Source organism: Rhinopithecus bieti, unplaced genomic scaffold, assembly GCF_001698545.2.
Source record: "Rhinopithecus bieti isolate Rb0 unplaced genomic scaffold, ASM169854v2 scaffold_35903, whole genome shotgun sequence".
NCBI lineage: Eukaryota > Metazoa > Chordata > Mammalia > Primates > Cercopithecidae > Rhinopithecus > Rhinopithecus bieti.
This window is the reverse complement of record NW_016815549.1, coordinates 1,897,442-1,909,456: the sequence shown is the minus strand read 5'-3', so window position 1 is coordinate 1,909,456 and position 12,015 is coordinate 1,897,442. Positions and strand designations below refer to the sequence as shown.

Genomic DNA, 12,015 nt, shown 5'->3' with positions numbered 1-12,015 from the left:
AGCTAAAATGCTATCAAAATGCCAAGTCCTACATAGTCACCAGCATTTTATCAGAAAGGCCCCACTCCAAAGTCTTTTTGCTATCTGCATGTTAATTAACAACTAATTTAATTAGCATTGTGGATGTAAAAAAGAATTTTTCATTGATGAAAGTAATGACTGAATTCGCATGATGAATGCTAAAGATGAACTCACTGGTATAATCAAAGATTTTCAAAAGAAGATATACTTGCAGCCAACAAGAATATGAAAAAAAGCTCAACATCACTAATCATTAGAGAAATCCACATGAAAATCACAATGAGACACCATCTCACATCAGTCAGAATGGCTATTATTAAAAAGTCAAAAAATAACAGATGCTGGCAAGGTTGCAGAAAAAAGGGAATGCTTATATTCTGCTAGTTAGAATGTAAATTAGTTTAACCATTGTGGAAAGCATTTTGGTGATTTCTCCAAGAACTTAAAACAGAATTGTCATTTGACCCAGCAATCCCATTGTTCGATATATACCCAAAAGAATATAAATCACTCTAGTATAAAGACATACGTACATGTATGTTCATCGCAGCACTATTCACAATAGCAAAGACATGGAATCAACTCAACTCCAACATTGAGTATATATGGACACAAAAAAGGAAACGATAGACACTGGGGCCTACTTAAAGGTGGAGGATGGGAGGAGGGTCACGATCAAAAAACTACCTATAGGATACTATGCTTATTACCCGGGTGATGAAATAATCTGTACACCAAACCACTGTGACATGCAATTTACTTATAACAAACCTGCCTATGTACTTCCTGAACCTAGAATAAAAGTTTAAAAAGAGACTTTCAAGCTATGTGGGTTAACTAAAATAGTTTGGAGTACTTCCTACTTTTGAATGAAAAGGGTATAGGACTCTAGTAAGGCCTACACCTTCTCCCCGAATGGCTTATTCTTAACGGATTTAGAGTCTAGTCCTTGGTTTAAAGGGGTTTCTGCTTGGAGCATGTCAACTTGGGGACCTAGAATCCCACTGTGGCTGTGCCCACTTTCATACAAGATTTCATGAACTAAAAACTTCTCGAGGACAGAGAGTTGGGAATCAATTGAACTTAGAGAACTTAGAGAACAGAATATGTAAGCTGTTTGCTTAATAAATTGTTATTAAATAACTGTATGCACAGCAGAATTTATTCTGACACTTGAATTTAATTCATTATAACATCATCACCACGAACTTCAGTTGGTGCCTGGACACCTTATCTAGTAAAAATAACCTAAAAGCTGGCCATGACAAAACTGGTTTGAATCAGATAACACTACGTGACTTTGAGATGTTCAAGTCTAGTTATAGAAATGTAAACAAAATACAATATAAATTATAATATAAAGTTATTTGAGTTTCACAACTTGTATAAATGATGAAAGGATCATAGAGGAGAATGCAGTTATTCAACTTAGAGACTCCAAGAGACCTACATAAAGGCATTGGTGCTAGCTTGGAAGAATATATCAGAATATTCCAGGAAGTTGTTTCTGTTTTGTAGGGGTGGGGAAGCATAACAGAGGTGAGAAGAAAGGAACATAAAAATGAATTCATACAAGAAATTACAAGTGTATTATACACACACATACACTACCCCCACCCACACATACACACACATGCTTTAACTCATACATGTTGTATCAGTGAGAAAAGCCCACAATAAATTATCTATAGAGTTTTAAATGTACCTGGCCTGGAGAGTAAAGCTCTAGAATCCCGCTTTTGCCACCAAAAAAAAAAAAAAAAAAAAATGGTGATTTTACTGACAGTGATTCTCAAACTACATCTGTCATAATAAGACTAAAAAAGTAACCAGCCTGCTGAGTGAAAACTGGCGTTCTCATAAAAAGTTTAAACAGTACTGAATATAGAACTCCACTTCACATATGTTAAAATATCTTTCATAATAATGATACTCCTTATTATTTTCCAAAGTCTGTTATAAGGGTGCTGCTAACTATAGGTTAAGATCCTAACTCTGACCTCAGAACTTACCTTCTCAACTGTATAAATGGGAAGGATAAGCTGGGAAAATCTTGTTCTACTGGCTATTCTACTGGTCTTAGGAATCAATAAAGTTTTATCTTTAAACATAGATGTTTTTCTTCTTTTTATGTTTGGTTGTAACTAAACTTACATATTAACAAGTATGTGGATACTGTAAGGAACATATTGGTGTTTACTCAATATGTTTTAACTCTCCCTTGCCTGCTAGGAATGCCATCATTTAAGCTATAAGTCAAATCAGGGGGCAACTGCAGCCAACAAAGCATCAGACCTGAAGTAATAGGTTCAGATCCTAGATATGTGATTTACCAACTGGAGCAAATTGCTAAAGCTCCCTGGATATGTTCCTATATATGCTATCTAAAAGGATTAAAGAGTAAATGGTTTACCTCATTCATTCAACAAAAATGATTAAGTACACATAGTGTCATTTGCTCTGCATTATCAATAAAAATTATTAGCATTTATGTTAAATAACTAGCTATCACTTATTGAGCACTTAGTGCATGCAAATATTTAACTCTTATCAGGTATCAGGTTAAGTATTACCTCAGTCTTACAGATTAAAAAAACTGAGACTTGGATATGTAATTTTAAGTATTTTTGTCTGAACTTCCGAAGGGCAGAGATATGCCTTACTTACTTTAGAAGCCCAGGCAATAGCACTATACCTATTACATAGTAGATACATTGTCTTCTTTCAAAACTTTTTGCAAATAATGTGTTGTGGCACAGTACCAATTTAAAAATTCATATGATACATGACATACTTAATATATGGTATCAGCTATGCTCCCTAGAAATGTTATTTATTTCAAATTACAAAATGAACGAGATGATTCTTTCTAATCATGTTGACAATACTCAGAGCTTATTGAAATATTTTGAAAATAGTATTGCATTAATAATTAGGAGACCATTGTACATTTTTTTTAAATCTTTGCTATTCTTTCTACAGAAAAATCAGAAAAGAAGTGTACAAATCTTACTCATTTTTCCACACCACAGACTTAGGCTGGCAAAGTAGTGCTACAAGCAGTGCTAACCATCTCCAATGACCAGGTAGCCACACAACCCGTGTAACCTGCTCACGTTATATTTTCCTTATATGTATGAAGTGATTTACTGTCTCCATAGTGTTTTCTCAACCATTTCATTCTCACAACAGCACTGAAAAGTAGGAAGAAATAAGTCAATATTTTTCAGGTAAGGAACTGGCAAGAGAAGCCACATGGACAATGAGCAATGAAAGACAGAGGGAGAGACAGGAACGGGAAAGAGAGAGAAGGGTAGGAGAGGTGAAGGGAGAACAAAACATTACTGGTGTTATGGGTCTTTGCTCTTCCCTCAGCATCACCATCTCCTTAGCAGTATGCAAAGGAGAGAAAATAAATGGAAAAAGAGACAAAGAGGAATGAAGAGAGAAAGGGAAAAAGAAAGGGAGGGAAACAGGAAAGAAGGGAGAAAATAAATGAGCATGAGTGAAAGTATCTAAGTGAAGCAAAATCCTAAGAGACACAAGAAGAAGTTTAAACAGACCCACATATCCCCAAAGAGTAGTTCTTAACTTTTAGGGGATTTTGGATATATCCGATAATCTACTAAAAGCAGAGGCTCTTACTAAAAAAACTGCATATGTATATACATACATGCAATATTTTACACATAATTTCCTTGCATTCACTGCACCCCCAAATCTGGTGCCAGGTCTCATTTTAAGAAACATGCCTTAGTAACAGAAGTACCTTCACCTCTCCATATACCATGGTTTGCAGATCTAGAACCAGAGGGTGGTTCCGCATAAATGTGGTGCTTGTAGCACTGTAATAGAGTGTGCTACTGAGATGAGATGCATGCCTTCAAATCAAAACAATAGAAATATCTTTGACTCCCTTCTGCTGCCACCTATTCCTCTACAACATTTCCAAGCTTAATAGGAAACAAACAATGTCTACACCACCCATTGAAATGATCATCTACAATAGAACACGAAGCTTTCCATCAAAGCAGGAAAATTAAAATCGAGGATAAAAGGTTTGAGAAAATTTTGATTCCTGGTATTGAATCACTATGAGTGAAAATCTTTAAAGACTAATTAACATGTTAGGATAAAAGTATTTAACAAAAAATGAAATGCACAGCCTTTGGTGATTATGCCATTGCCATCATCAGACTCCAGATGGGTCATCTAACCTCTTTACTTCCAAATCTCCTTCATAAATTTGTTGTGAAAATTGATTATATTAATGAATTTAAATAATTAGAGTCTGACATACAGTAATCTCACTAAACTTCCCATTTCTCATTTATAAAATAAATATATTTAATGTTAGTCCTCTATATGTATAAGGAAAGTACTATCCTGGGGAGTAGTAAATGAAGTAACACATTAAATGCACCTAACACAGCGGCTGGTGTGTAAGAAATGCATGACGAATTTTAGCTAATATTAGCCCACTTGGACAAACAGAGGAGTCACCAAAGATAGGAATCATTAATTTCATTCTAAGAACTGAATTTTGATTAATTTTTGCTTTTCTTCCTATTCAGACTCCCAATTTGTGAAGGTCAGCAGACTAAACTAGGTGGTTTCTATCTACATTTAATTTCTTACTGGCCCTGGAATCTACTAACAAACTAAAGTATTTTGCTAGGTGCTTTAAAGAGGTTTCCTGATTAATCAACACAGGCTTGGAAAACCTAATAGGAGCTAACACATACAGCTGGGCACTGCTCTGATACTTACACATGTTAACCCATTTCATACGCAGTAATCCTGTGAGGCTACTACTCATATTTACCTCAATTTTACCATCGAGAAAACAGAGGCATAGAGAGGCTAACTGGCTCAAATTCTCACAGCTGGAAAGTAGCAGATCTGGCCTTCAAACCCAAGCAGGCTCCAGAGTCTGTGATCTTAACCTCTACAGGTACTGAGTCTCCGAGAGGTGGGTGTTTTTATGTCCAGTTTATGAATGAGAACATTTTGACTGAGGTTACATGGCTAGTAAGTGGGAGAAACCAGGATAAGAATCCAGACACATCTGAAACCCATGTCTGTCCTTTGTCTCCTACACCACACAAGAGTGTTCCAGGAATGGGGATGGGCAGTGAGCCCAAGGCCGGGTTTGGGGGAGAAGAGGTCTATGGGAAAGCTCTAGGCACGTTGATCCAATGGGGAGCTCTGGGTATGAGATGACTTTCTATCATCTATCTTCACCACATACAATGATGCCAGCACCCTGGGGATAGCAGCAGTAGCTACATTTCTCAAATCTGAGTCTCCAGGTCCAGAGGGAGCTTCCTGGGGTTGCAGATATAAATAATCTGAGATGCACCTTAACATTCAAACCTGCCGTGCTCAGTGTCAGGGGCTGCCTTGGTTGGTGCTGGTTTTCTTTATCTTTATTCTAGCTTTGTGAAGATGGTGATCTAGCTTCATCTCCTTTAAATCATCTATGTTGCTCAGAGATCTAAGGAACAATAGCTGCTAGTGGCCACTGTATCCAAATTTGGGGAGCAGAAACCACTGCCATCACCAGTTCTTTTAATCAATGAACACCAAGGATCACTAACTAAACTTGTATCCATACAAGCAGTGTCCAGTGCTCTGGCAAATGCTATAGAGAACCAACTGAACAGTACCTATTTTCAAAGAGTTTATAAACTATATCATCTGAGTAAATAAGCCCAAATTACAGGTGTTTTCTGAAAATGCAATTGCAGTAACGTTAGACAATGCAAAATAAACTTGGAGATGAAGGGTTTGAAATTAGGTATTTTGATAACATTAGAGTCCTATACACTACTACCTAAAAAAAGTCCTAAAACACCACCCATCATACTTTTTTATCTCTGCTAAATTCCTACCAAATTGAGAAAATCTCTCAGCCTGGCATGGCATTTCAGGCCTTATCAATGTGACCCCAGCCTTCATCTTCAGATGCATACGCCATTTTCCCCACACACCACTCTTAGAAACAAACCAACCAACTGCTGTTTCAAGAGTACAGTCTCCATTTGCTGCCTCCACGGGGTTGTTCACGGAGCTGTTCACGGAGTGATGTCCTAACTCAAATTCTAATTCAGCCTCTCCTTCAAGACACACCTTAAATGCCACCATCTTCACCATGAAGCCTTTCCTCTTGTCTCCAAACAAAAGTGGTTTATCTCATCCTCTTCTGAACCACTAGAGGTCTTTGTGGTGTATGTAGATGCATGTATATGCATATAGACATACATATGTATAACTTCTGTCGTAATTATTTATATTATGAGCTGTGGTATGGTTATCTAATTTCACAAATTAGGCTGTAAATGCCTTAGGATCAGTTACTATGGTTAACTTCTGAAGTTGCCTTTATAACCTCTACTCAGCCAGATATAATGCTTGGAACACAGGAATTCAATAAATTTTTACTGATTTTTTAATAATAATAATGTTAATTATGTAGTGAACTCCTATAGAGTATCAACTATGGGCCAAAGATGACATTTACATATTATAACTAATTTGATATTCAAAACTTTGTCACTAAAGGGAATTGAAGCTTAAGGAGCTTAAATACATTGTTCAAGGTTACACAGCAAGTAGAGTTCCCAACTGTTAACAATGCAGCAGAGTGTACTTTGGATTTGAATCCAAATTTACTGGACTCTGAACCTGGGCCCCAAGTCAGCATTACATAAAAGTGATAAAATTCAAAATATATATTGTTTTTAATTTGTACACAAATGAATTTAGCAAGTATGAAACAAATCTGTAGATTGTGGTAGTGAGGAGAACGACTTTTCAAAATTACCCTCAAGAACTAGAAATGAGTTTGAAAGTTAAAGAGATATATACATGATATAGATATATAGATCATATATATATCTAGATATATATATGAACCTTTATTGCTACAGGACAAAAAATGTAAAAGAGACTTTTTGAGACATTTATTTAGAAGAATGATACATGAACAAATTGAATTTTCATCCTGTAATAGAAAAACCACACTTGAGAGTATGATAGAGTAGGGGGAGAATTCTGGGTGTAACATTCTTAGCCTTGGTCCTTGGAGAAGATACTTAATCTTTCTAAGCCTTCATGTTCCCCAATATTAGGTAAGAATAATAATTATTGCTTTCGGAGATAATGCAAATATCAGAAGGATATAAGGTATGTAGAAAGTTTATTAGAGTATACAGAAGAAAGTAACAACACATGATGGGTACTGTTAATATTATTATTATTATTATTATTATTATTATTATTAGTTTGATGCCCAAGTGAGCATGCTAGCCCAGTGTTCTTAGGAGGAGTGGAGAGGCAGAGCTGCCCTTACTGCTCCCAGATCCTCACATGGTGACAGAGTGCACTATTCCTAGAAGCAGAAGGGAAAATAAACGCCAGCAGCACAGCTATCCTCCAAAACCCGCCACTTCCTTCTCTTCTAAACTGATTCCCAAATCTATTCTCCTGTACCTAAAATAACTAAAAGCCAAAACATCGAAATCAAGTTGGATTCTGACTTCAGAAAAATCTATCCACTTTTATTCTCAATGCCTGCCTGACTAGCTAGCTTCCACCTTCTTTCAGAGAACAAGCTCTTTGGAAGCAATGGAAGTCGCATGACATTCAGGCATCAGTCCTATAGGCATACAAATGCCATAGCCACCTTTATTTTTGTTTTCAGATATTCCTAATTCATTATCTGAACCTCATTTTCTTCAAATATTAATTGGAGATAATATCTCCTGAAAGGGCTGCTCTGAGAAATATACATGACTATGACTATTTGGTACCCAAAATAGAGTAGGCACTAAATAGTGACTAATTCATTCCTTTTCTCCGTCCTACATTCCCCCAAGTGGAGAATCATCCAAATCTTTGGGCTGGTGTGTTCTTGTCTCTAACTAGCACCTGCCATCATGATTGGATGGTTAGGACTGAAAAGTGCTATCTGATTTAAATAAGACATAGAATGATAATTAAAGGAAGAGTTACAGACATCATTGATTATAGTTATGACCAAACTAATGAACTGAAAGTGATAATCTTTTCCTTTTTTCTTCAAAACAATCCTTGAAAAATATCTGAGCTATTTAGTCTCCTGGAAAAAAAAAACGTATATGGGAAACCCTGATCTCCAGAAAGCAAAAAGGACCCCAAAATTTCTCTGCCAGCTTGTCAAATGGAGAAAAGAGAACACAAACATGAAGGCTGGATTTGGGGCTTCGACAAATTTTAGCAACTTATATATATAGTAAAACATTATCTGGGGCAAGGTCTAACACATTTCAAACTATTATGCTAGAGGCAATTTGAAGTCAACTATCACAGGACATGTGATAAAGTTACTTTAAGGTTATCAAGAAATTCCTTGATTTGTTCATTGAATTCTATTTTATGTGTTAGGAACTTTTCATTATTTTGCAAATAAGTAAGTCATTGCTCCTAAAATAAATTTAAAAAATGATGAATATCCAAACGTAATGGATTCAACAGACACTCTTAACATTCAGTTTAGACATTTAGCTACCGAAAATAAAACTTCATTTTTCCTTTCTCCTTCATTTTCTTATTTCCTGGTTGTTACCTGCTGAGGGAGAGAGAGAGAGCGCGCATCACAGGAAGGGAACCTCCAATACTTTGTCAATTTTAAAGAAACCATAAAATATCAGGTTTTCCTAAGAAATACTAACAATTCTCCTAAGAATAAATATGTAGAATATTCACATATGTAAATTATAATAAAATTAATATTATGTGTAACTTATCCCAATAATTTCACATGTATATAAGTGAAGTGTGGGTATATATATATATACGTGCGCGTATCTGTATAGCCATTCCTTCTCTCTCTCACACACATAGACTCAATAAATCCAAAAGGCATGTTTTGTGAGGTTCTAAGAGAAAAGGACTTAAACTGCCCAGGGAGCGGAGCAGCCTTTAAATAAATCTGAAGTGCTCTTGTAATTGAGGCACAGCTCCTGCTTTTCAGCAAGGCACTGGTGCTGAGGCCTCTTCATTTAGAAATTCTCAAATTCTTTTTTCAGATATTTGTTCCCTGGTCAGCTTAGTCCCATTGACACCTTCATCTGAAAAGGAAGGAGGTGGTGAAGTAGAAATACGTGCCCCGACTCGGGAAGCGGGAATCCCTTCCACACCCCAGCAACTGATCCCCTCTCTCCTCGCCGGCCCGCCAGCCGCTGCTCTTCTTCCAGGCGCAATAGGAGAGGAGGCAGTGAGTGAGGCAAGGCCACAGAGTGAATGGAATCAAGGTTCACCCCCAAAGCTCACCTCCTTTGCAACCCCGATCCCCACCCCTCACCACCTACGGCCCCTCTTCCCTTCCATCCTCCGCCCCGTCACCCAAAGCTGAAGCCACCGCGGGGGGTGCGGTTGTGCGGGGGTGGCGTGTGGGAAGATCTGGGGGCTCCCTTCGCACCCACCCCTCACGCGCCCTAGAATGTCCTCTGGGGAAGGGGCTGCCCATAACTTGGAGGAAGTTAGAAGGCAAAACCTACCGCGCCCCAACCCTCCGCGGGGCCTCAACCCCGAAGGCGAGGGGCGAGAGAAGGGAGTCGGCGGCGAGAGCAAGCACCCCGGGGCTTACCACGAGCACGGGGACCCCGGCCGCCAGCGAGTAGAGGAGCACGGGGGGCACGGCGCTGCTGTCCTCCGGGCCCGGGTAGGGCTTGCGGTAGGCGCTGTCGTGGCAGAAGAAGCCCTGCACGTTCACGGTGAACGTGTCCGTATACTCGAAGTAGTACGCCAGCATCACCGTCCCTGCCATGATCACCATCTGGAAATAGAGCATGCTGCTGGTGAGCGCCGCGGGCAGCAGGGGCACGCTCCGGCCGGGCCGAGCCGAGGCCGAGCCGAGCGGGCGGCCACGGGTGGGCCCCCTCCCCGGTCCGCGAGGCAGCCACGGGGGCGCGGCGGGGGCGGCGGGAGGAAAAACCCCTAAGGGCGCGGGCAGCGGGATGGAGCCGCTGGAGGAAGAGCGGGGCAGGTCCGGGCTTCGAGGCGCCCGGGCAGGGCTGCAGAGGGGCGGCTACCCCCGGACGAGCCCCCTCTCCCTGCCCGCCCCCTGCCCGCCGCAGCCCCGGCGCGGGGTCGCTAGGGAGGGCGGGGAGTCCCGGGCGACGGGCAGCGGCCGCTGCGCCCCTGCACGAGACCATTCGAGAAGCGGCGGCGCTGGGTCAAGCCCCCTGGCCAGCCCGGAGGAGGCGGCGTGGGCGGACCGGGCGGCAGCCGGCGGGACAGCTGCACCTGTACCCCTCAGAGGGCGGACGCTGTGGGGCTGGAGAAGCTGCTCGCGGGGGTAAAATGAAAAAGGGGGGAGGGGAGGCAGTAGAGATGGAGCTTCCAGAAACTCTTCCGAGGCACCAGCTGAGCGGTTTAAGAAACCCGCACAACGCCTGGGAAAATGGTGCGTGGACGCGTCTTCCGAGCGCAAAGCCCACCAAGGCGCAAAGTGCCTGTGCGGCGCCTCGAGTTTCAACCGGTGCGTCCAGCCTGCATTCCTCGAATTCCTTGACCCAGCCCGGGGTTGTAGCCTGGCGGTGGTTTCTAGGTGCTGTTAGAAAAATCTCAGAATTTTAGATTCGGGGTTTCTTTGCCTCCTCTGCAGCCTCCCAGGGCTTTGTATGTATATATATATATGTATAAATAATAATAGAAATCATAGCCCAGTAGCTCCCGAAGCGTCATCTCTTGTACAGCGGCCCCTTCCTGGATCCATGCATTCTCTTGCTCGTCTTTTCAGTCTGTCTTTATTAGCTGCTTGTGAGAGGAGGCATTGCAGATTCCAGGCACTGAGCGGTTCCAGCCACCGGGGTAGGAGAAAGGACTATTTGCCTCATCTCGTTATTTATTCCCTGAATTCCAGGGAGCTGCAGGGATTCCTCAGGGGTCAGGATAAAGGAGAGGGAGACCAATGCTGGCTCACAGCACATGCATACAAAAATTCATACGTCCATGGGTGTCCACGCCTATGCGTGGGTATGTAACTAACTATGGAACTGCATATATGCAAGGAGCCTGTTCTGTCATGCCATGTGGGTCCCTGCTGCAAGCTTAGTCAGCAGACTCTCAAGGGGTCTTTCTTTGAACCTCAGGCTGACACCCCGCTAGTCCAGTGAGCGGGTGAGGAAGCATGAATACAAGCAAGAGGAGGAAAATATTTTTAGAACCCTGCCCTGCTCATTAAAACCTGGAATCACCTTCGCAGGGTTCTAGAATGTGGTTCATTGTAATAGGCTGTAGCTTGATGAATTTTAGAGGTGGGCCTTTGTCATCAGGAAAAACAAAACAAAACACTGTTGGCTTAAAAATCTGTTGAAATCTGGCAAATGATTGGTAGTTTTGGGATGGGATAGTAATGGCAGTGTGAGTTTCTTTGCATACCTCACCCTCCGCATTGTTACAAACATAATTCCACAACTAATTACTTAGAGCTACAGGATAGACAACACTAAGCAATGTGTATAACAAGCAATTTTGGGCAGTGGGAGTAAGCTGTTCCAAAATGGACATGAGCAGCTTATATTATGAAAATATAACTACTACAAAGATACACGTTTTAAGGCTTCATTAAGAAAATCATTCTAAGACTGTAAGGGTATTTAAACTGCTACTCTGGTTCTAACTAGGAATCCCCCCAAACTATCTCATTCACTGAGGAATGCTCCTGAATGCCCCTGAAGTCTTGTTTATAGACATTTTTCCAATTTTTGGAAGAATGATGTTAATTTTTAAGGGTAACTCATTTCCTCAGTCTAATGAAAGTGTGCACTATTTTCACAATTAAGACTCATTGTAATGTGCTGTTAATGCATATGCAGTGCCCAGCACAGTACATGCAACACAGCAGAGTCCTTGTCTGACCTGTTCACTACTGTGTGCCCAGCATGAGCACTGCACTGTATTGCTCATTATGGTTATTTAAGAAAAATTTGTCAAGTAAATCAATGA

General features: G+C 40.8%; 1 protein-coding gene across 4 annotated transcripts in view; it reads right to left on the bottom strand.

Annotated features, from left to right (window-relative positions):
- Positions 1-10,112, bottom strand: part of PLPPR5 (phospholipid phosphatase related 5) — a 124,507-nt gene extending 114,395 nt beyond the window's left edge. For 2 of the 4 annotated variants that reach the window (XM_017853410.1, XM_017853412.1), the window contains exon 1: positions 9,653-10,112. In XM_017853410.1, the coding sequence (XP_017708899.1) occupies positions 9,653-9,856 (204 nt within the window). In that variant the 5' untranslated portion in view covers positions 9,857-10,112. The remainder of the gene's footprint in view (positions 1-9,652) is intronic. The other 2 variants (XM_017853409.1, XM_017853411.1) reach the window with 1 other exon arrangement.
- Between the last annotated feature and the right edge of the window lie 1,903 nt (positions 10,113-12,015).